The sequence below is a fragment of the Megascapheus bottae genome, chromosome 13 (assembly GCF_031878675.1).
Source record: "Megascapheus bottae isolate mThoBot1 chromosome 13, mThoBot2.hap1, whole genome shotgun sequence".
Lineage (NCBI taxonomy): Eukaryota > Metazoa > Chordata > Mammalia > Rodentia > Geomyidae > Megascapheus > Megascapheus bottae.
In genome coordinates this window covers 18,979,630-19,004,300 of record NC_143521.1, presented here as the reverse complement: position 1 = coordinate 19,004,300, position 24,671 = coordinate 18,979,630, and the positions used below count along the sequence as shown (strand labels likewise).

General features: G+C 35.4%; 1 protein-coding gene across 2 annotated transcripts in view; it reads right to left on the bottom strand.

Moving 5' to 3' along the window:
• Positions 1–24,671, bottom strand: part of Ankrd17 (ankyrin repeat domain 17) — a 129,211-nt gene that overhangs the window by 45,919 nt on the left and 58,621 nt on the right. Inside the window, exons 4-15 of one of the 2 annotated variants that reach the window (XM_090343445.1) lie at positions 21,841–21,988; positions 21,320–21,467; positions 18,769–19,002; positions 14,993–15,087; positions 13,179–13,416; positions 11,129–11,320; positions 10,706–10,815; positions 9,285–9,372; positions 6,851–6,978; positions 6,517–6,660; positions 5,874–5,976; positions 3,661–4,413 (exon numbers count right to left, since the gene is read on the bottom strand). In XM_090343445.1, the coding sequence (XP_090199571.1) occupies positions 3,661–4,413; positions 5,874–5,976; positions 6,517–6,660; positions 6,851–6,978; positions 9,285–9,372; positions 10,706–10,815; positions 11,129–11,320; positions 13,179–13,416; positions 14,993–15,087; positions 18,769–19,002; positions 21,320–21,467; positions 21,841–21,988 (2,381 nt within the window). The remainder of the gene's footprint in view (positions 1–3,660; positions 4,414–5,873; positions 5,977–6,516; positions 6,661–6,850; positions 6,979–9,284; positions 9,373–10,705; positions 10,816–11,128; positions 11,321–13,178; positions 13,417–14,992; positions 15,088–18,768; positions 19,003–21,319; positions 21,468–21,840; positions 21,989–24,671) is intronic. The other variant, XM_090343446.1, reaches the window with a different exon arrangement.

Here is a 24,671-nt window from a genome sequence, read left to right as displayed (position 1 = left end):
GTATTTTGCTATGGTATTGTTTCCACCCAAATATGTAACTTAAGTAATGACTAAGGTCTGTATTTTTTTTTTTTTTTTTGCCAGTCCTGGGCTTGAGCTCAGGGCCTGAGCCTTGTCCTTGGACTTTCTCAAGGCTAGGGCTCTACCACTTGAGCCTCAGCACTACTTCTGGCTTTTTCCTAAGTATGTGGTTCCGAGGAATCAAATCCAGGTCTTCGTGCATGCTAAGCAAGCACTCTACCACTAGGGCAAACTCCCTGCCCCTAAGGTCTGTATTTTAAAGAGAATTGCAAATGTAGTGTCACAGTATATAATGAATATTCAGGTGAGAGATTTTTACTCCTTATTAACTCAATTCTGGAGTTAACATATAATCATTGCTTCACACCCACCCCATTCTGCAACATCAGTAATTTTAACGTGTTACTAAAGTATGTTGACCTTTGAATGGTCAACAGGAAGGTGGGTATGTGCTACAAAAAAGGATCTATAGACAGAAAGTCTTAATCCATAACTTGATCTGAAACCAGGCAACAGAGGTTATGATCCTGCCAAAAAGAAAACTAAAACTGAACTCATAACAATTAAAAACACAACTGTCAATTAAGAAATTGACATTACATAAATCTTTAGGTCGGGCACATACATACACTATACATTATAGCAACACACATTCTATAACCATACAGTTTGAAGTTTACTTAAAGTCAAAGAAAAAAACAACACAGAGAACAAAAAAAACCAAAAACAAAACAAACCACTATTTGAATCCTTATGGAGGATTCCATAAGAGAGAAATATATTAAATTGCTCATTTATTTGTATCTTGATACTACTCCATAATATTCATTTTGTATATTAAGAAAGCAATCAAATGACTTAAATGTAGCTATGTTTCAAAGTCTTTAAAAAACTGTAGATTTCAAATTTCATTTCAAATGTGTTTTTCATAAATGTAAATAGTAAATAAAAAGTAGCTTAAAGTAGGATGAACAGACATTTCTAAATCACTGATTTTTATTTCATGGTACTAGATAGGCAAAAAAAATATTCTGAACTTTATTGTTAGATGACTAAATCATAATTAACATTCCTAGGTTTTTGTCAAGTTCATTCATATCAAAAGGAATAAATCAATTTACTTCCAGTCATCCATTCTTTTATAGAGGAAAGTATCAAATGTAAACTGTATACCTGAAAGCACTCTAGTATGCAGTTTACATGTAGGATTTCATTTAGGGTTAGTTATAGAAATACAAAACTACAGGTTCACAAATGTCTTAACATAGGGATTAGAATACAGGAATTTTCAAAGTCAAGTTATTAAAAAGGTTAAATGAGGGATTAATTTTACTTTGGCAAGGATGCAAAACAAGAAAGAATAAAGACTTCAGTTAACTAAATATTAGAGAAAAGAAAGGAGGTTACAAATAATAAATGAGTGTTCTCTAAGGAATAAAGAGCAGAGGCTATATTGAAGGGAGAACCTAATATGGTATATTAAAAACCAGGGGGGGAAAAATGTGGAAATAAGCCAGCTGAAAGGACAAATTTGACTTCAGAAGAGGCAAAGAAGAGAGGGAGAGGGAAAAACAGAAAGGTTGTCTGAGCATATTATTTCTAAGAAAGAGTTGTAGAAACCTGCATATTTTAAGTTCTATACTTTCTCCTTAATAACACCTAAACAGGAGGCTAAGATCTGAGAATCATGGTTCAAGGATAGCCAAGGCAGGAAACACTATGAGACTGTTACCTCCTGTGGCTCAAATGCAACAGCACTAGCCCTGAGCAAAAAAGCTCAGGAACAGAGTGCAGGCCTACAGAAAACACACACACACACACACACACACACACACACACACACACACACACACACAATTTGTCATACTTCATTGAAACTTTTATGGCATATTACAGAAAAGATAGTTGGAGGTGGGAGTGCATATGAATTCACAAAAAAGCTACTTTAGTAAATTCTGATCATCAGCATAAAAAAATCTATATAACTGGCAACTACTGTTTGACAATTATTCTCAAGTACATCAAACAAGCTCTAATAGGATATCAAAATTTTTTCCAACCCTCATTAGTATGGAACATCTTATCCATTCTTCATTTAAATGGTTAAGTAATATTTAATTCTATACAAATAGCCTTAGGTAGTTCTAACTGATAATAGTAACTTAGTTCACAACTTAACTTGACCTTTTATTTTTCTGGATCTAACTTAATGGGCCACAGTCAGTATCAAATCTGGATTGAGAGCTATTATAATCCATTTTTCATGAAATATCTAAAAATATTTAATTTTACTCTACAATTAGCTAATGGTAAGTAGAAACAGTTTTCAAATCTATAGGCAAAAAAATTTATAGGCAAGTCTTATTCTCATCAATCTACAGATACTATAGGTTTTTTGTTAATTATTAGCATTTTTTTTATTCGTGGTGGTACCAAGAAATTGAAGGCTTCATGATTGCCAGACATGTGTTCAATTACATGAACTATACCTCAGTTCTGCACTTTTTTCTAATGTGGTTATATCATCTTTAAGATGAGGAGAGAGTATTCATTCCACATATTTGTGCTGAGGTAATATTACATAAAGTCTGGGAGACTTAGAGCAACTTTAAAATAACTAAGCTTCCCTAATGTACTTTCTTTTACTTATTCTATTATGTACAATCTCATCATAATATGCAATGTTACCAAATTATGGTTTAAAAAAATCAGAAAAAGTAGATCATCAAGTGCAGACCAGAAGGTAAAAAAGGGGTAAGAAATCAGAAGAAAATGACCCAAATTCAACTATATACTCCCTTTGTCCCTTTCCCCTCATTCATTTAAGGAAGCAAATTCTTTTTCTCAGTATAACGCTCTTATGACACTATAAAATCTTATTCCATTTTGCTACAGAATTCAGAAAATGTAAGCACTGTAAACTAGCAGCATTAAAACAGTGTTATATTTCTTGCCAATGAAACAAATAATAATGAAGTAACATTTTTCTGCCACACAATTGAAAAATACACCATCTATCATACTATCAGGGACCACACTTTCCCATAATACAGAAAGAGACTGCACATTAACATTCACAGGGAATAAACCACTGAATTACAGTATTCTAAAACTACTTGGTTTGGTACTTTATTTATGTTGTAAAGGTGTTTTTGCTTGTATGTTTTTAAGTATCCATCAAAGTCTGAAGTCTGGTACATTAGGACAAAGTATTTTTGATCACGAAAAAGCTCCCTGTTATGTCCTAATAGTTTCAAACTTGAACTTCTATTAATTTTCCAGGTTATTGGTGTGAATACAGAAGTAAAAAAAGCCAACATTCAATCTCAAGTGTTCTGAACTTAAAAGGAAAAAAACAAAAAGCAAAAGCAAAAAGCAAATTATCAACCTCACTACTAAAAAACCCAGACTATTCTGTAAAGCCAGAAAGCTTCAGTCATTTGTACTGCATGAACCAATCTTTAATTTGACCTGTATCCATCTGAGGAATTCTTAGATTGAACTAGTATTTCTATAGATATACATGGGTCAAAGAGTCCAAAAGTAGTTCTCAAGTTCGGTAATGGAAAAAATTTTGGCACACTCTTACTAGCCTTAAGCAATCATATTTGATACCTGCTCATAACAATATAAACCCACCTGCCATGATGTCATCCAGCGTGTCATTGAGGGTCTGAGCAGGGCTGGCTACCATTAACCCTTGTTGTGTTTCTGTCAGAATTCCTTGCCCCAGCCCTGCCAACTGTGCTTGGCCCAGTACTGGCTGTCCAACTATCACTCCTTGAAGTTCTGTAAGATTTGCGATGGACCCTGGAGGCAAGGGACCTGCCGCCAGAGGCAAAGCTTGAGGCATCGCCAGAGGCTGGATTGGTGCAAAACCCATCTGAGCAGCAGTCTGCTGGGGTTCATCTTTAAGCAAAACAGGATCCACTTGCTGTAATCGTGCATAGTCTCCCTCCGAAAGCTGCTCTCCAACCCCAACAGGAGTTAGTAGTCCCAGGTGTTGGCAAGACTGTTGCTGTTGCTGCTGAAGTTGAATTCTTTGAGCTTTAACCTCTAGATACTGCTTTTTAAGCTGCTGCTGTGTTTTCAGTTGTAACTCTCGTTCTACTTTCTGTAGTTCCTCCAGAATCTTTTGTTTCTTCTGAATTTGTTCCTCCCTTGTTTTATTCAGCTCCTCGATCTTCTCCTTGGTAAGTTGGTCAGCATGAGCCAGTTCCAAGGATTGCAGCTGTGCATTCTTTTCTATGGCTTCTTTTATCCTCTGTTCCAGTTCTGTTAACTTTCCCTGAGCCTCTTCTACAATGCTCTCTGGAGACTGATTGGTGATGTAACCCTGTACATCCTGGCTGTTTGCTGGCAAATGGCTGCTGGACTTTTGTTTAGAAGCAGCTGTGTGAAAAAGAAACCCCCTCAGAAGTGCACATGAATGGCATCCTCATTACAGAGTTACTGTTGGGAGGTTTAGTGCCAACAGTTATGCACCAAGTTATCATATCCATAGAAGGTGAAAATGTACCTTTAAGGATTTAAAAATAAATTCACCTTCAATATCAATATAAAATGTATGTATTTTTATGTGCATAGAATAACCTCTGAAAACAGATTTCATAATTTAAAAATATCACATGGCTAAATTTAGACAATAGAGGGATGTAGGTCTGTGATCTAAGTGGTGCAATCAAAGTAAAATCTTATGTGTAGATATTTCATATGATCATAAAGATGTAAAACCTCACCATAAGAACAGAGAAATAATGCCAAATTATTTAGGTGTAGAGAAAACTCAGACCTCTAAGTCAAGGTTTTTCCACAACTAGTTTGCCCTTTAAACACACACACATACACACAAAGAGTGCCCAAACAACTAAGTAGTAGCAAGAAATTAAAAACCAACTAAAATATATCTTTGTTGGGGTCTATCATCTTCAAGAGTGTTAAGATATAAATTCACATATCCACACGGCTACCTGGCCAATAGAGAACTGAGATTCAGTTTCAGTGGAAGAGATGCTGGACTATGCCATCCTCTGTATCTTCTGACAGCCAGGCGAATGGACTGATCTGGCTACAGTACAGGTTTAGCAACCAATTGAAAAACGTACCAAGGCTTTAAGTTGGTAGTAAGGACTGAAAGGAGTTGGTAGAAATACTTAACATTTTTGTTGGTAAAACAAGATAGGTAGCTAAAACCAAAATATAAAAACTGCACTGGTTCTTCAAGTAAAACTTCAAAAAAACAAAAACAAAAAACGACTCAAAACTGGTAGGTATGTTTCGGGACATAACTTAAGAACATGCATGGTATAACATCCACAAATCAAATATGGACCTCAGAATTCTAGAGAAATGTTAAACAAGTACATCTTAAGTAGCTTTTAATTATTGGTTGAGGAAATGTTAAACCAGTTATTTTAAAATAAAATTTAATATTAGATCCAACTTATTAATCTTTATGGCTTACATCATTACAAATATTTAGTAAATATTTTATAAAAATATCACCCCATTACACCAGGTTAACACGAATGAAAATTACTAATTGTTAGAGGAAATCATGGATAACCAAAATTCTATCAAAAATGAGCCTTTGAATTTCTCTTGGTAGAACTTTCAATTCTGGCACATATAGTGTCAATAACTATCTTCTCTCATAATTACATGCTTTTTTTATTGGTTAGAAAATTCTTGAATTATTCCAAGTTAGTAAAATTCAGTCTTTGTGGAAAAATAATTGTAACTGCCTAGCTTTTTTTTTTGAGGTGAGGGTGTGTGTGTGTGCTGGGAGGGGGTGTTAAGGTTATTTTCACCTGGACAACATGTACAAAATAGTTTTTAGAAGTATAACTGACCTTTATTCCTAATGGGGAGGGTAGTAGCAACATTGGCAGGTGGCTTGTCAGGCTCCTGGGGTGGTACAACCATGGGCAGTGCTTGAACTGGAACACGAGGTGCCTAAGATAAAAGACAATAATTGATTGTGCCTTCTCTTTCTACATTAATTCATTAAATACTATGCTAACAAAGAATCAATTATAGATATATTCAATTATCTTTAATGTGTCGCCACAATGACTTATTTTCAAAAAATAAGCTGGTATCAAAAATCCTTTTCCAAAGTATGCTTTTTTTGGTGCTAAAAAACTTACATGACGGACTTCTGCATACTAACCATGAGCCATAGGAATACCACTCTTTTTGAAAATGAGCTTCAAATTCAAGTTGCTATACTGACCTTAGTAAAACTGTATCAGCCAAGAATATGTTACATCAGATATATATAGTGTGTGTATATATATGTATCATAGTATGTAAGTATATATATAAGTATATGCTGAATAATAAATACTGCATGGAAGTACTATACTTATACACCATATAACTACTATAAAGTTATAAATATATTTTCTAACCAAAAAGTCTAGTCATATAAAATATAAGCAAAAAGGAGAAAAAGTGGAGATAATTTACAAAATGCTTTAATTTGAATCTTACCCTATTTAAATCATGAGACGGAGGGGTTAACTGAGTGACATCTGGTGGAGGGGCTGAAAGCAAGTTATTAGGATAGTCTAAAAGATAGCAAACAACACTTGTATGACCACCCTTTGCTGCTTCTATCAACATAGTTGAACCATCCTAAAAGAATAAAAAGGGAAAAAAAGAAAACAGTTAACTTATTTACATTAAAATCATGGATTTAGTTAAAAAAAATTTCCTAGTGAAAACAAAATACTCAAAATAGATTACAAATGTTAACTTCTACATGCTATTTTGTAGGGTGAAAAATTAAATTTATAACGCTGTTTGGAACACTTCAGTTACATACTTTTAAACGATGTGTAGGGTCTGCCCCATGAGCCAAAAGTAGTTCCACAACTGCCAGATGACCACCTGCACAAGCCAGGGACAGTACTGTATGGTCATTATTAGCTGTGGTTCTATTCACATTTGCTCCTAAATCAGAAGACAGAAAAATCACTGTAATGCTTTCGCATAAAATCATGAAAAATAAAGGCAACAGTATAAAGAAACTCTACATACCCATTACTTAGCTTCAATAATACAACCACACAACCCATATCTCAAATTCAAATAAACCCCTAGCAATTGCCTTCAAACACCTTGAATTATCCTAAAGTTAATCCCAGATAAAAATAAAATATTTTGCTCATATGTAGCAGAAAATCAACTATCTTTTAATTGGGAATAATTGTATTATTCCTAAGCAAATGTATTAAAAATCTGTAAAGTACAAAATTTCATTTACATTTTTAGTGTTGCTATAGAAAAGATAGGTTAAAACCAACAAAAATAATCACATTGTCTATATAGGCTAAATATGTAAAAGATGAATAAGGAATAGAAAACAAGCATAATATCATCTCTCTTTTTTTTTTTCCTAGTCCTGGGCTTGAACTCAGGGCTTGAGCACTATCCTTGAGATCTGCTCAAGCCAAGAGCTCTACCATTAGAATTACAATACCACTTCCAGCTTCTCTATCAAGGAATGAAACATGGGTCTTTGTGCATGCTAGGCAAGTATTCTATCACTAGGCAATCATCTCTCCCTCTTGGACTTTAGGAATTATCAGAGTATTTATTGTTAAGTCCACCCAACCTCCCAATCCACCTCATTATTTTTTAAATTTTAATTATTTGTATTATCTAAATTAGTTGTACTCTTAAGAAGTTTCAATTCAACAAAGCAATTTGAGTATAATGCTATCTATTCTTGAAAATATCACAAATGTATACCTGTAAGGTCTAAGGATTAAAATGTCTGAGATAGCTGGGTGCTGTGGCTCATGCCTGTAATCCTAGCTACTCAGGAGGCTGAGATCTGAGGATCTCAGTTCAAAAAGCCAGACCAGGCACTGAAGTCAGTGAAACTCTTTTAACTCCAATTAACCACCAGAAAACCAGAAATGGTGCTGTGGCTCCAGGGGTAAGGTGGTAGCTTTGAGCTGAAGAGCTCAGGGACAACGCCCAGGAACAGAGTTCAAGCCCCACGACCAACAACAAAAAGAATAAAATAAATGTCTGAGACATAACCAGTAATTCCGTATAAACAGAATTCTAGAAATTCGAGTTATTATTATTATTTGTGTGTGTGTGTGTTTTTTTTACCAATCCTGGGCTTGAGCTCAGGGTCTGAGCACTGTCCTTGGACTTTCTCAAGGCTAGAGCTCTACCACTTGAGCCTCAGCACCACTTTTGGCTTTTTTTTTTTTATGTATGTGGTACCGAGGAATCGAACCCGGGTCTTCATGCATGCTAGGCAAGCACTTTAACCACAAGGCCAAACTCCCGGTCCGTTGAGTTATTATTTTTTATTTGTGTGTGTGTGTGGGGGGGGGGGGGATGACGGGGCTTGAACTCTGCTTGGGCATTATCCCTGAACTCTTCAGCTCAATGTTATTGCCCTACCCTTAAGCCAAGACCCACTTCCCTTTTCTAGAGGTTAACTGGAGATAAGAGTCACAAGTCATTTTGTCTTTCTGTGCCCGGGCTGGCTTTGAACCTTGATCCTCAGATCTCAGCCTCGTGAATAGCTAGAATTACAGGTTGGAGCCACCACACCTGGTGAAGTTCGATTTATTTTTAACTATTCTCACTTATAAATTTGTTTTCTTTTGTGAACTTGATAATAAAATAATAATAAATTAACCTAAAATTGTTTAGGGCCAAACAGACTTTATCAATGTGGGAAAAAGAGTGAAATCTTTAATGTGATGGTTTTAAGAAAAACAACTTTAACAATAGTTAATATAGTGAATACCTAAGAAGTAATTTAAAGGATAATAAAATACTATTTTGGTCATTAGGTCTTTGGTATTCAAACTAGAATTACCAAGAATGCAAATCCAAATGCATTTTGCAATCATATTATTTCATTTTTGAACATCTGTTGAGCTGTAATAATAACCATCTCTCTATACATTATGAAGAAAAAAATCTTAGGCCAAAAGAAATAGAAAGTAGGAGGGTTACCTGCTAATAATTTCTAAGTAAGAGAAAGACCAAAATCCCTATGTAATACATGAACAGAAGACTATACCTATCAAAAGCTGAAAAAGAGAAATTTTCCTTTGTACAATGATTTTGTAGCAAGTGGAAAACCTGATATAACAACTATTCTGTTATAGGATTATTATAAACTATCTACTCATCATTTATCTTTTTTACCTCTCCTCAAAGCTCTAGATTATATAAAAAACATTAGGGGAGTGGAGAAGAAGAATAACTTCCTATTAACTTACCTTTACTAATTAAAAACTGAACAGTGCAAACATGACCAGCTCTTGCAGCTTTCATTAAAGGAGTTCTCCCACCTTCAGATTCATGCTCCTGTTTTTGGAAAAATACAAATTTAATTTGTATTTCATTGCTGGAGAATAAATGTCTTTGTAATAAAACACAAAACTATATTAACCTCAGAAAATAATACATAAAATAGCATTTTTTGGAATCAATTTAGAAATGTATTTTTAAACTCTATGTTAGAAACATATTTTACAAAAATAGTAATTTAAAACAGGAGTTACTAGGCTTAGCAGTATGCTAAATCTACCTTGTAGTTTCTCTTCTTCCTACAAAATAGATCAGAGAGATGGAGTAATATATATATGGATGGCACTCTAGCCATATCAATGTAAGTGATATTCCTTATATTTGATATAAATGCCTGTATGTTGATCATTTCCTCCACCTTACAAACAACTTCAAGAACAACAAGGCTAAAGATATAAATCCATTGCAAATAATTATTAAGAGCTTTCTGGAGAACATAGAAAAGAATGGAGAATCTACAGGATTAAGCAATTGTGAATCCTATAAGAAAATTTTGAAGACTTATAATTATATTACATCTGAAACAGTATCCATTATACAGAAATAAATATATATACATCAAAATTAAGTATATAATTTATACATTATACGAGCAGCTGGCTAAATATTGTTGATGCTTATTTTAAGATATTTGGCTTACTGCTATTAACTAAGCAAGTAGTAATCATTAGATTGCTATATGTTCCATGGACATATTTATCATGTAACTGATTTTATTTATCTAGCACAGTGATTGTTTCATCTTTTATTAAATTACAACTTAATTGGGTGAGGACTTTTACTATTTTCAATACTTTTTAAACTAAATAACGTTCTAAATGTTGTAGGCAATGTAAAAATATAGCAAGTTTTCTAAAATACCTAAGTAAATTCTTAAGAAAAATATGTATTAAAATGTTTAACAGGAAAGTTTCCCTTTCCAATGTAGGGGGAAATAAAAAAAAAAAACAAAAACCACACAAGATAAAGGGGGAAAAAAAAACTTGTACTTATAGCTTTCCACTTACTCAGATGGCATTCTATCATTTTAATCATACCTTCAGTCCAGCTTTGTGCTAGTGATTTTGGATGTGGGATTCTTTAAAGTACTCTGTCTAGACTGACTATGAACTGAGAGTCAAGATCTAAGTCTTTTAAGTAGCCAGGATTATAAAGTAAGCCACTGGCACCAGCTATATTACTTAATTTTAAAAATTAAGGTTTTAAAAGTAGGGGTGAGGTATAGTTCACTCAGAGTACTAGCTCTACCACATGCAAAGATCTACAGTCAAAATGTAGTAAACAAAGACAAAAATACAAATAAAAAAAGATTTAAAACTTAAGAGCTTACCAGATCTGCTCCTGCCTGCAATAGTACATCTGCTACATCAGTATGACCATTTTCACAAGCATATGTTAGTGCTGTATCTCCTGTTGCTGTTGTTGCATGAACATTAGCTCCTGTAGCAGTTAGCAAACAATTTATACTTAATAAAAGAATGATACAACATAAATGAACATTAGATACTTCTAGAAGATAATCGATGCTTCCTGAAATTAAATAAAATAGCTTTATCCATTTCTATGAATAGAGAATACTTTCAGCAACTTAAAAAAAAAGAAATTTAAAAAGTACAAACAGAAACTGAAATTTAAGCGGAGATAAAACTATTCAGAAAGGTCTTTCACATCACAGTTCCAACAGAGTATTTGTTCTATTGACATTTTTTCTTAAAGAAACAAAGAAAGAACACTCAAATGCAAAAATGCATACCTGCAGCGAGTAAGTATTTAACTAATTCCAAATGACCCTCTTGAGCAGCTTCCATTAAAGGGGTAGAACAGCCTAGTTCTATATCAGCTCCTGCCTTAATGAGAAAGTCTGCCACTTCCAGAAAACCTCCACAGCAAGCTAGAGTCAAGGCAGTTTCTTGAGTTTCTTCTGTCTGTGCATTGATATTCGCCCCTAAAATAGAGATTCCAACTAATGTGAGTTCATTACCTTATTTCAGACAAGTGCAAAATAAGATTAACTATATCTCCTAATCATGTATATTACTATACTAAAAAAGAATCTGTCCCCTAATCTTTGCCTAGGAGCTGTCCCTGAGTTCTTCAGCTCAAAGATACCACTTAAGCAACAGGGCCACTTCCAGTTTCCTGGTGGTTAACTGGAGATAAGAGCCTCACAGACTTTCATGCCTGGGCTGGCTTTGAACCATGATCCTCAGATCTCAACCTCCCCAAGTAGGATTACAGGAATGAGACACTGGCACCCAGCTTCCCTAATCTTAGGAGAAGTTCAAATTAACAATTAATAAACCATTAAGTAAAAAAATAATTAAAACCATTCACAAGGGCCAGGAGCATGGCCTAATGGTAGAGAGCTTGCCCAGCATGCACAAAGCCCTGAGTTAGATTCCTTGGTAACACAGTTAAATGGTAGAGTGCTATCATTGAGAAAGTCCAAGTAAAGGGACCAGGTCCTGAGCTCAAGCACCAGGATTGGCAAAACAAACAACAAAAAATTTCACAAGTCCACATTTGAATTACACAGCTAAAATATTTGTTTCGCCAGAGATATAAGTCATATGGTAAAAGCACTGAGAAAAGTAAGCTGCTAGATCCCATAAATAAGATGACAGTAGTAATAAGAGGTAAAAGTAAGTAGTACGTAATGGAAGTTAATAGCTGGATGCTGGTGGCTCATGCCTGTAATCTTAGCTACTCAGGAGGCTGAGATCTGAGGATCAAGGTTCAAAGTCAGCCTAGGTACACAAAAGAACCTGAGACTCTTATCTCCAATTAACCTCCAGAAAAAGGGGAAAGTAGGGCTTGGCTCAAAGGGTCAAAGGCCCTGGGTCTGCAAATTTTTGAGTTCTCTCACAGTTGCTGACTTTCTAATAAAGACTCCTGGGCCCAGGAGTTTGGCCTGGTGGTAGAGTGCTTGCCTAGCATGCATGAAGACCCAGGCTCGATTCTTTGGTACCATATATATAGAAAAAAGCCAGAAAAAGTGGTAAAGCTCTAGCCTTAAGAAAGCCCAAGGACAGACAGGCCGGGGCCCCGAGTTCAAGGTGCAGGACTGGCAAAAAAAAAAAGTTCCCGTAAGTCGCACAGGTCTGAATTTCATGTAGCAATAAAACATCAACTATATTCACCCTCCACTTACTTTTCACCCTCCTAGTCATAACTCACCATACATAAAGGAGCCCATTTTACTCTATCACTTTTTTTAGTGTCTATTATAACTTTACCAAAGGTTTCTTTAAAATCATTTCACATGTGCATACATTTTAATTAGAATCACCTCTTGAGAAATGTCTAGCCTTATGATATTTTAACTACTGTTTCACTTTTCCCAGTTTCATATAAGCCTTGTTTTTTTTCCCTAAAAATCAGGATTCTAAGTACTGGGATTCTAGGTATAGTACAACTAGCCTAATACGTACCCTTTTCACTCTCATGAGTCATTATGGCAGTGGTTCTCATATTATTGTATGAATCAACCGTTCTATTATTAGTAAGAATACCCTCAATATTACCAGCTTGATAAACATTTTGTATTATGGTATCTCCTATACCAAGCCCAATTCTGTTTACTTCTTTTTGTTATTCACATTGCACTAATAACACTTCTCTGCTATATTAAAGTCTATCTGATTTTGTTTTAACAGTATGGGAGCCATTTTAATGGCAACTACTTTCTAAGTGTGGACATCAATATTTCACTGAGACCAATCTACAAGTGGTAAAACAATAAATTCAATAAACATAAATTTTACTCATGTTTTATGTCTTAATGTCTTGAATGACTTGATTACCTTGTCCTAGAAGTAATGCCACCATTTCTTCATGTCCTTCACGAGCTGCTTCCATTAAAGGTGTATAACCTTCATCATTGACCTCTTCCAGGCTAGCTCCTCTCTCAATAAGTAAGGCTGCAAGTTCTACATGCCCACCACACGCAGCCAAAGTCAGTGGTGACTCGAATGAATCAGCAGGCATGTTCACTTGGGCACCGCTGTCAAGAAGTAACCTAGCTACTTCAACATGGCCGTCCTAGTCATAATGCAATTAAGAAGAATTAAATCACCATTAAAACTATCTAGAAAAATTAGAAATGTTTCAATTATTATACAATGAAGTTTACTGACCTCTATTTAAATAAGAATAAATCTACATTTAGCAGTTGAAAACAGTAGTTTTTAATTATGCAGTTAATTTTGTCACTTTTCCTTAATTAGTAATCTCAAGCTTCTTTTTGATTCCATTTTTCCTTGATAAACCTCTTCTATTTATTACTTTTGAATAATTTTTTCTCTTTTATTTACTATCTCACAGATATTTCATGCTATTTCATCCACGCGCCTGCATCTGTCTCATTACATTACCAATGTCACTTTTATCAATAAATACTCTGTCCCCTAAGACAAGGCCTTGTACATAGCCCAGGCTAACCTGTAACTTACTATGCAGCCCAAGTCAGCATCAAATATAATCTTTTCAACTATAGATGTGTCTTATGACATGCAGCTATTTTTCATTTATTTACAAAATTTAATTTTGGTGTACATTTGGCAGGTTTTCAGAATAATGTATTTTATTTTTAAGAAAATAACCAAAAGGTGCTATACATAGATGGATTCTGCCAGAGAGTAACAATAATGACTAACTTTTCATCACAGGAAATTGTTAAAACTACTAATATCACGTGTTTTATTGAAGTTTTATCTTTCAGTACTCACATGAACCCTAGGAAAATGTATTATCCTTACCCTCACTTTGTAGAATAAGACTTATAATTGCTCAAAAAAGCATGCACTTAGGTTAATAAAAAAGAATATAACAAGTATTACATGATGGTTGTATAATATCTTTAAAAATCACTAAGTTAAGCCAGGCCCAGTGGCTCTCTCCTGTAAACTACTCAGGAGGCTGAGATCTAAGGATCAAGGTTCAAAGCCAGCCCGGGCACAAAAAAGGACCTGAGACTCTTATCTCCAATTAACCTCTAAAATAGGGAAGTGGGTCTTGGCTTACGGGTAGGGCAATAGCCTTGAGCTGAAGAGCTCAGGGACAGCGGCAAGGCCTAGTTCAAGCCCGACGACCCACCAAAAAACTTTCAATAATAATTTTTGAATTAAAGTTGAGAAAAACACAAATTCATTTGGGTTCGTTTATAATCGTTGTCACACTGTTCTTAAATATACTGCCAGTTGTATTCCGGTCTACCTTGTCTATTATGATCTACTTTCAAGTACAAACTTTTAAAAAACTTTCAGGGTTCAGAAAATACCATATGGACGAGAATTATATAGCAAAAACTACAAGTATTCTTTTATTTTACTGGTTTGCGATACATATTATACATAGTATAGTTACTCTGGATACTTTTCCTTTAATGTCACTGATCAATCTGAAAAAAAAAATCACTTCTGTATCAACTAAAGTATTACTAAAGAATTGTCCAAAAGTAAAAAATTGCAGCTTGAATTATAAATCTTTAGAAAGTATTCAATGTAAATTAAGAGACTTAAAACTACTGGTAATTCAGATAGGCTCTAGAGTTCTACTTCACAATAAGTTTATGATAAAGCTTTTGTCTAACATAAAAACATTATTTCATCAATCTTACCATGCAAGCCTCCATTAAAGCAGTATGCATTTCATCTGTTTTATGCTCTTGATCAGCACCAGCTTCCAAAAGAAATCTCACCATCTCTAAATGTCCTAAACCAAAATTGTTAGATTACTCAGAGATAATTCATTTAGAAAATACTTTTACAGCAAAATAATCTTTATTTATGATTAAATATCAAGCATAATAATAAAGCCAGCTATAAGCTACCATCAAACTTACTTTTTTGGGGGGTCAATTTTATATTTTTGTGGGTGGAGGAAGGGCATTTGAACTCTGGGACTGAGCACTATCCCTGAGCTCTTCTGCTCAGGACTAGTGCTCTATTACTTTGAGACACAGCTCCACTTAGGATTTGAGTGGTTAATTTGAGCTGAGTCTCTCAGGGACTTTTATGCCTGTATTTGAACTGTAATCCTCAGCCTCCTGATAGGCATGAGCCACAGGTGCCCAACCATAACTTTTAAATAAATAATGTAAGTGGTACTACTGCCTTAAGAAATGGCCTTTATTATAATCTTTACTGCAGGTAAACAAAGATGCCACGTTCAAATATCTGGACTATTCTGTTTGTAATGTTTTAGGAATTTGGGCATAGTATATTTATTTTACTAATTCCACAGAATAAGGTAGCCTTCAAACAAATAACCTGGGATGACAATCATTTAAACTATTTCTATGAGGAAATATATTTGAAATTTCAATAATCAATTCAAGAAAAATTTCTGGGGTAACCTACTTAGTGTAAATTAGGACCAGCATGTTTATGAAACAATGTAAATTGAATTTCTAGTCATCTATTTAGATATGAACACAAACATATCCACTGAGATATATACACAACTTTTGTACACTTTCAAATAAACCATGTTTAAGTTCAGATGTTTAGTGTTTAAAAATGCAAAGCAAATTATATTACATAAAGACTATGTAAGGAAAAAAAATAACTTCCCTATCTGACTCCAGCTTTATTTGGAATGAACTAATAATCAATTTATAAACAAATGAAATTGGGAGGGAAAGACAACTTCAGTAACAGCTACATCTATGGCTATTTTCCAACCTCCAATGTCATCTCAAACTGTCTATCATACTCAACTTCCAAATAGCTCTATCAGGGCTCAATTTCAATTCATATGCTAATTATCTCATCTTGTCAACCTTGGTCCTAAGAAACCTCACCAGAAACAGAGGAAGTTTCATGGCTCTTGGGCTGTAGTAGAGATGCATTCCAAAAAGTTTATTTAGTTCCCCTAAATCAGCCTGTAATTGATGCCTGCAAACCTCAATCTCAGGTGCCATTTTTGAAAAGGTGAGGCTACAAGCAAAGGGGAATGTTAAGAGTCAAGGCTCTCTGACCTGCTGGGACTCAGTAATGAAATAAAGGCATATCTGCGTTCAAATATTAGAGATCTAATGAGCCCACTTCCAGGCTTTATTCCTCCAATTCTCAGCAAAGTTCAGCCTTTATCAAAATACAAGAGGACTAGGGAAGTAAGGGTCTTCAGATGAGCTCCCCACAGGAAAATGTGTACGTGAAATAACCAAAGCATTTAAATAAATCATGTTTCTCTTTCCCTTTTCAATGACTCTCAGCCTCTTGACAAATTATCAAAGAGAACTGGAGAACTAAGGGCCTTCAGCTGTGCTACCTCTCTGAAAACCTGAACCATCAAATAACCAAAACATTTAAAGTATGTTATTATGTTTTGTCATGTAATTAACATCATTTTCTCATGCTTCCCATGACAATTATTTCAAACAATATCACAGTCTTGGCCACTCTCAGAATGGAATAAAATACAAACAAGGTTAGGCCTAGGCTGAGGAAATTAAAAGCTAGTATGCAAAATTTTCGGAGCCACTTATATATACGGTTACACAAAAGTAAAGACATTATTAGCCCTGAGAATGATTGTTTCTTTATGTTTTGTACTTGTTATGGTAACCTTTTCTTGATAACTCAGAGTCAAGAATGATCAATTATTTTACGATAAAAATATAGCACAGAGAAGATATGGAACAATGAAGTGACTTTATGAATAAATAGACCAAAATTTGCATGACACTTGTTCTTTTAAGGTCCTTATTTAAAAAAAAAAAAAAAGAACATACCACTTTATAATAGTTTCTCTGCTTCAACCCAGGAATCTGAAATTTTTTCATCCTGTGGCTGCTCTTTAAGAATGTAGGGGGCTTGGAATGTGGCTTAGTAGTAGGGTGCTCGCATAGGATGCACAAAAGCCAGGGCTCAATTCCTCAGTACCACATAAACAGAAAAAGCGAGAAGTGGTACTGTGGTTCAAGTGGTAGACGGCTAGGCTTGAGCAGAAAAATACTCAGGGATAGTGCTTAAGGTATGAGTTCAAACCCCAGGACTGTCACATATACACACAAAAGAATCTAGAACATTACAAAATGGATGTCTCTTTAGGGAAATTCTGGCCAGTCCAAAACAATGTCTATTATTCTAGCTATTCAGATCACAGTTCAAAACCAACTAGGGAGAAAAAGTTCATGATATTCGTATCTCCAATTAACCACCAGAAAACCAGAAGTGGAGCTATAGCTCCAAGCGGTGGAGTGCTAGCCTGGAGTAAAAAGGCACAGGGACAGTGCTCAAGCCCAAGTTCAAGCCCCACAGTTGGGGGGGAGGAGGGGAGAGGAATACATAAATTTTCAGGTGAGATGGCCTTTGTTTTCTCAAACATACACTCTGAACTAGAAAAAAATTTGGTCCCACATGAAAAACTACCACAAAACTTAGTTCACATTAAAATTAAATAATTTTCTTATAAAGCAACTGGATCAATTGTCAATTCTAATAGTATATATAATATTGAATTCATATTGTATTTTAAACATTTACATATTAAACTCCGAAATCCTTTAAAAACCCTTTATGATACAACCAGTAGGATATTAGGCAACTGTCTGATGTGCAGCTGACAAAAATACAGGCTGATTTTTAGCTTGCTAACTATGTCTTTTTGCCACACAGAAATATTTTAGTTCAATGCAGTCCTATTTATTAAAAGTCTTTGTTTGATTTATCGAGCTTCTGGATCTTTACTCTGAAAGCTCCTGCTTGTGCCAGGGAATACTAATGTTTCTCTTGCACCTCCTTGTAATAGTTTCATTTCAGGCCTCACATGGAGGTCTTGAATAGGAGTACTTAAAAAGGGGATGGGAGTGGGGTCAGGGAAAGGGGGTAATTCAATGAAGAAGAGGGACAACACTAGGATGGAAATGAATCTTACAACTTGAAGAGGAGAGGGTTGGGGGAGGAGAGGGGAGGAAAGTAGGAGAAAATGAGGGAGGGGTTAACAATGCTTGACAAAGAATGTACTTATTACCTTACTTATGTAACTATAACTCCTCTGTACAACACCCTTACAATAAAAAAAACTTAAGAAAAAAAGAAGTGAGGGAGAACACAGTAAAAATTTCCATGTATAGCCTACATAATTAAGAAAAGTGAGGGAAGAAGTGAGTTGGCAAGGTAGGGTAGTGCTGAAAGGGATGACAGTAATCATGATCCATTGTATTCATAAACTGCTTTACTGAATATCATGATCCATTGTATTCATAAACTGCTTTACTGAATATCAACTCCTCCTAGAACTACTTAAAAACATTAAATAAAAGCATTTAATCTCATATCACAAATTAGTGCCATACCTTACTGGTAATTAAAAAACAACAGATTTTTAAAAAACAATTTAATTTTATGTTTTTTTAAACTTTTATTTTAAAAGAGGTTTATACTGTACCTTTGTAACATGCTAATGTAAGGGCACTCTCCTTAAATTCATTGGAATGCGTATTAATGCCAGCCCCATTTTCTAGCAGCAATCTGGCTACTTCTACATGTCCAGCACTTCCAGCTTCCATAAGAGGAGTATGACCATTTTCATTATGGTCCTCGATACTAGCACCGGATTCCAAGAGCACCTTTACAACATCTACATAGCCTCCAGCGCAAGCATATGTCAATGCTGTATTGCCTGTTTTAATGAAGAATAGAAAAAAGAAATCAACATAAACCAATAGAAACCCCCAAAAGCACTTACTTTACATTAAGAAGGCTGATGGACTCTAATCCCAATAAATATTAGCAATTGTTTTGTGTTTTTGCATGTGCTTGGTCTTTCTTTTGTAAAAACAGCGATCCTTAAAGATTTACATTGAAAGATTCATGTCTATACATATATGTACTTTTTAATACAACTGTACAGTTGTGAAAGAATGGAAAAATTCTACCTCCAAAACAGAATTCATTTAAAAATGAGAAAAAAATTATTAGCTTTAACCAGAAAAATTATGAGCTTCATCTTAAAATATTGTTAAGAATAGGTGAGGTTTGAAGACAACCAGAGCAAAGAAAACTTCAAGATTCTTATGTCTAATTAACCTGCACAAAGTTAAAAATGAGAGCATGGGTCAAATGGCAGAATTCCACTCATGAGTAAAGTCCATGAATCTAAAATGTCAAGTCCCAGTATTGCCAAACAAGAACAAAAAAAAACCCTTAGGGGTGAGGGGTGTAGCCTAATGGTAGAGTGCTTGCCTAGCATGCAGAAAACCCTGGATTTCATTCCTCAGTAGCAAATATACAGAAAAAGCTGGAAATGGTGCTATGGCTCAAGTGGCAGAGCTCTAGCCTTGAGCAAAAAGTGTCCAAGGACAATGCCCAGGTCCTGAGTTTAAGTCCCAGGACTAGCAAAATAACAAACAACCCCGAAACCAAACAAAACAAAAATCCCCCTAAAATCATCACACATAGATATATACCCTATATATTATTTATATATAACACATATAACACACAATATATATAAAGTATACAGCATCATATATATATATATATAAAATGCATATTACCATATATTTTAATAGTCCTTATTTTCATATCATTATAATGCCTAACACTGATTTAACAATTAGTTAACAATGACATTTTTTTTCTCTTTGACTTGTCTCATTATTTATCTAATCCTGACTGGTCATGAACTAGGGTTCCGCCTCCTGATACTAGGCTTGCACATATGCAAGCACTAAACCCAATTTATAGGAACATTTCTAGGCATTTGGCCTAGTGTTAGAGTGCTCACCTAGTATGCACGAAGACCCAGGTTTGATTCTTCGGCACTACATACATATAAAAGCTGGAAGCAGTGCTGTGGTTCAAGTGGTAGAGCTCTAGCCTTGAGAAAAGTCCAAGGACAATGCTCAAGCCCTTAATTCAAGGCTGGAGTGGAAAAAAAAAAATCTGCCACCAGGTACAGGGAGCTCATGACTGTAATCTTAGCTTCTTAAGAGGCTAAGACCTGAGGATCATGGTTCAAGGCAGCCTGGGCAGGAACATCCTTGAGACTTATCACCAATTAACCATCAGAAAACTGGAAGTGGCTCTGTGGCTCAAAAATGGTAGAACGCTATTCACCTTGAATTGAAAAGCTCAGGGATAGGGCTCAGGCCCAGAGTTCAAGCCCCACAAGCACCATCACCAATAACAACAACAAAACAATACTGTTAATAACAAGTCTCCCACACTACAAGAAAAGTCTTTTTTGAGGATATTTAGCTATTTAAAACATCTAATAATTGCAAGACTTTTACATGAAAGAAATTACGTTTATACAAGTCTACTGATATTTAAAAAAAAAAAAAGGCTCTAGCTAGGCACTGTGGCTCATGTCTGTAACTCAAATCCTTCTACTCAGGAGGCTGTAATCTGAGGATTGAGGTTCACAGCCAGCACTAAAGTCCCTGAGCCTCTTATCTCCAATTAACCACCAGAAATCCAGAAATGGTGCTATGGGGTAGGGCGGTAGCCATGAGCTGAAGCTCAGGGACAGCATCCAGACCCAGAGTCAAGCCTCATGACTGATCCAAAAAAAAAAAAAAAAAAAAATAGGCTAACAATGTCTTCATAACTTTCATTTCTCATGGTATGGGAGTTATAATTCAACAGTACGGTATGAATTATCTATCTTTCTACTCTTCCCAGAAAAAAAAAAACTTGGGTTCAAGAACTATAATTCATAGTACTATACTTCCAAAAGAGTTAGTGTTAATGTCTCATCTACCCTAAATGAGCATGGATAAGCAAAGTAACTACTCAAAAGCAGAACAGGAAAAAAATATATACAAATATATTCTATTTACCTTAAAACTCATATACCAATGTACACATATGCATAGCACAATTAAGAAATAGGGAATTGTGAAAGGCACACCAATGGTCATTACAATGAAATTAAAATTATTACTAAAGAATGTTACTATTTATTGAAAATTTTTTAAAAAGACACTAATGACCTGTTGAAGACTGTGCGTTGACATCGGCTTTATGAGCTAGCAGCAACTTCACAATTTTGACATGTCCTCCATTAGCAGCAGCCATTAAAGGTGTAATGTCACCTTTGATCCCCCTGTCTTCTACATTTGCATGCATCGCCAACAAAACCTTAGAAAAGTAAAGTATAAGTTTAAAGGATAGTGGAGGGGCTGTGAGTTTGACTTAGAGGTAAGAGTGCTTGCCTAGCATGCACGAAGACCCAGGTTCGATTCCTTGGTACCACATACATAAAAAACAAAACAAAATAAAAAAACAGAAGTGGTGCTATAGGTCAAATGGTAGAGCACTAGACTTTGATAAAGCCCAAGGACAGTGCCTAGGCCCTGAGTTCAAGTCCCATGACCGACAATAAAAAAAGACTTATAAGGGTTAATTTAACATGTCTAACAAAACTACCTGTTGAATTAAATGGCTGAAAAAGTGTATCATTTCCTTAATATATTAGATTCTCAGTCTGAAATTTATTTTTGGTAATACAAACCTGTGCAAGCTCATAGTATCCAGCAGAACAAGCTAAACAAAGAAGGCTCTCCCCTTCCTCAGTGTGTTCATTTACACTTCGCCCTTCAATGAGTAATTTCCGCACAGCATTTACATCTCCTTCTGAACAGGCTTCTGCCAAACTGCGGCTATTTGAGGAAAAATATTGTAATTTTAGGATATAATATAAAAATCACACAGTATGTCTGATATTTAACAGTAGTGGTAAAACAAATGATTATTTCATAACAAAAAAGCTAAATATGAATTTACTGGGTTTAAATTCTTACATATAAAAGTCACTGAGGGGGCTGGGAATGTGGTCTAGTGGTAGAGTGTTTGCCTAGCATGCATGAAGCCTGAGTTCAATTCCTCAGTACCAGATGAATAGAAAAAGCCTGAAGTGGTGTTGGGGCTCATATGGTAAAGTGCTAACCCTGAACACAGAGAAGCTCAGGGTCAGAGCTTAGGCCCTGTGTTCAAGACAAGTAAACTAAAACAAACAACTAAACAAGTCCTTTAATAAAAGTTTTCCAAAACAATTTCTATAGACTTCTTTTCACTTGCAGATAAAACTCAAAAATTGAAGATGAGGTTCCTCTTAATCTTTTTATTTAAAATATGATCAATTATCCGATCTTCTTGAATCATGCCTTGGAACCTCAGTAATTAAAGGCATTCGTGATAATCTGTTCTCACTACCACTTCTGCTATTACTAACAGCCAGACTGAAGGTATCATATTTAGCTCAGCACAAAACTTCCTGATGTCATCTTCTGTCACCTTTATTCTTTCCACATTACTTATATCAAATATATTAACTATGCTCCAACTTCAAGTCCCTCTGGTAAGACAGCTGTTTGAAAAAATGGTTCTTTTAAATAAGGATTTCTCTGACCCACTCTCCATTACATATAAACCCTACCCTAGCATTTCTGTTTTCATATTTTTGCCCACAGTTCTTACTGATGTGTGTCAATGTATTTCAGGTAACTGTATTATCCCCCTTACCAAGCACAAATATTATAGGTTTGTCTCTTCGCTTCCCCCCAACTCCCCTCCAGTCGTGGGGCTTGAACTCAGGGCCGTCCCTGAGCTTCTTTTTTTACTCAAGGCTAGCACTCTACAATTTGAGCCACAGCACCACATCTGCCTTTTTCTGTTAATGTGGTAGTTTAGAATCAAACCCAGGGTTTCATGCATGCTAGAGAAGCACTCTACTACTATCAAGCTACATCCAAGCCCCAAGGTTTGGTTCTTAAATGACTCCTAATTTCTTTTTCCATTTTTTTTTTGGGGGGGGGGGAGTTAGTCATGGGGATTGAACCCTGGGCTTGGGCACTATCTTTGAGCTCTTTAGCTCTAGGCCAGAGTCCTACCACTTGAAATATAGTGCCACTTCCAGTTTCCTCATGGTTAACTGGAGATAAGAAACTTAGAAACTTTTGTGCCTGGGCTGGCCTTGAACCATGATCATCAGATATCAGCTTCCTGTGAACTAGGATTATAGGCGTGAGCCACCAGTGCCAGGTGACTCTTAATTTCTTACTTGTAGGACAGCAATAGTCCTAAGATTCAGGACTCTATATTTTATTTACGCTGGGGCCTGGGTACTGCCCCTGAGCTGTTTTGTCTCAAGGCCAACACTGTACCATCTGAGCCACGGCACCACTTCTGGCTTTTTTGAGTACGTTTACTGGAGATAAAGAGTATCACGGACTTTTCTTGCTGGCTGGCTGGCTTTCCAGCTGGCTTCAAATTGTGATCCTCAGATCTCAGCTTCTTGCACAGTTAAAAATTACAGGTCTGGTATAATACTGAGTATTATAGAACACAAATTTAACATAGGATAACATCAAAATAATCGAAAAGCTATCAGAAATAGAAAATTCATATACTTGTTGATTTCATATAACCTCATTTATGTGTTTAAAAGCTGTTTCATAAAAACAGACAAGATAATTCTTTTTAAATTGGCAGTTCTTTAATGGTATCATTTTCTCTCTAAATTCATACAGACATATACAATGATGTTTTAGGCAACTACAAACTGCAAACATGGACAGTGATTATCACCTACTGTCCTTATAGCTATCTTACTTTTGGAAAATACTGGTATCTCTGTGATGTTCAGAAAATGCTGAAATTGCTTAAGATACCATGCCTCAAAGCTATTCTCATTGTTAACAAGATTGAACCATAAATGAGTATTTTTATTTTCTTAATTGCTAAGACAAGAAAAATGCTTATGCTACTTTAAAGCGGGGGAGGGGGAAACCACTCACTAAATAAATAGCCAGGCTCAGTGTTTCACTCCTGTAATCCTAGTTATGCAGAGGCTGAGATCTGAGGATCGAGGTTCAAAACCAGCCCCAGCACAAAGGACCTGAGACTCTTATCTCCAATTAACCTCTAGAAAACAGAAAGTCAGGCCGGAAAGTGGGGCTTGGCTCAAGGGTAGGATGGTAGCCTTGAGCTGAAGAGCTCAGGGACAGCACCTAAATCGAGTTCAAGCCACATGACCCACCAAAAAAGAAAAAAAAAACTCTAAGAACTGAAAATTAACACAATAATTCTATTGTCACTTCTTTGGAATTTGTTCATTTTCAACAACTAACCATAATTTAATCTGCGAATGAGTTGGTTATATTTACCACATGCCATCATCAATTTGTTTGAAGCATCAAATTTACAAAAAATACTATAAATGAATTACAGAAGAAAATAAGTCACATATGAGAACTAGATCAGTATTTATTTTCTACTTATTATCTGTCTATCACTGTCTATCTATTTTAGAGGGATGAAAAGTGGGAAGGACAGGACCTGTAT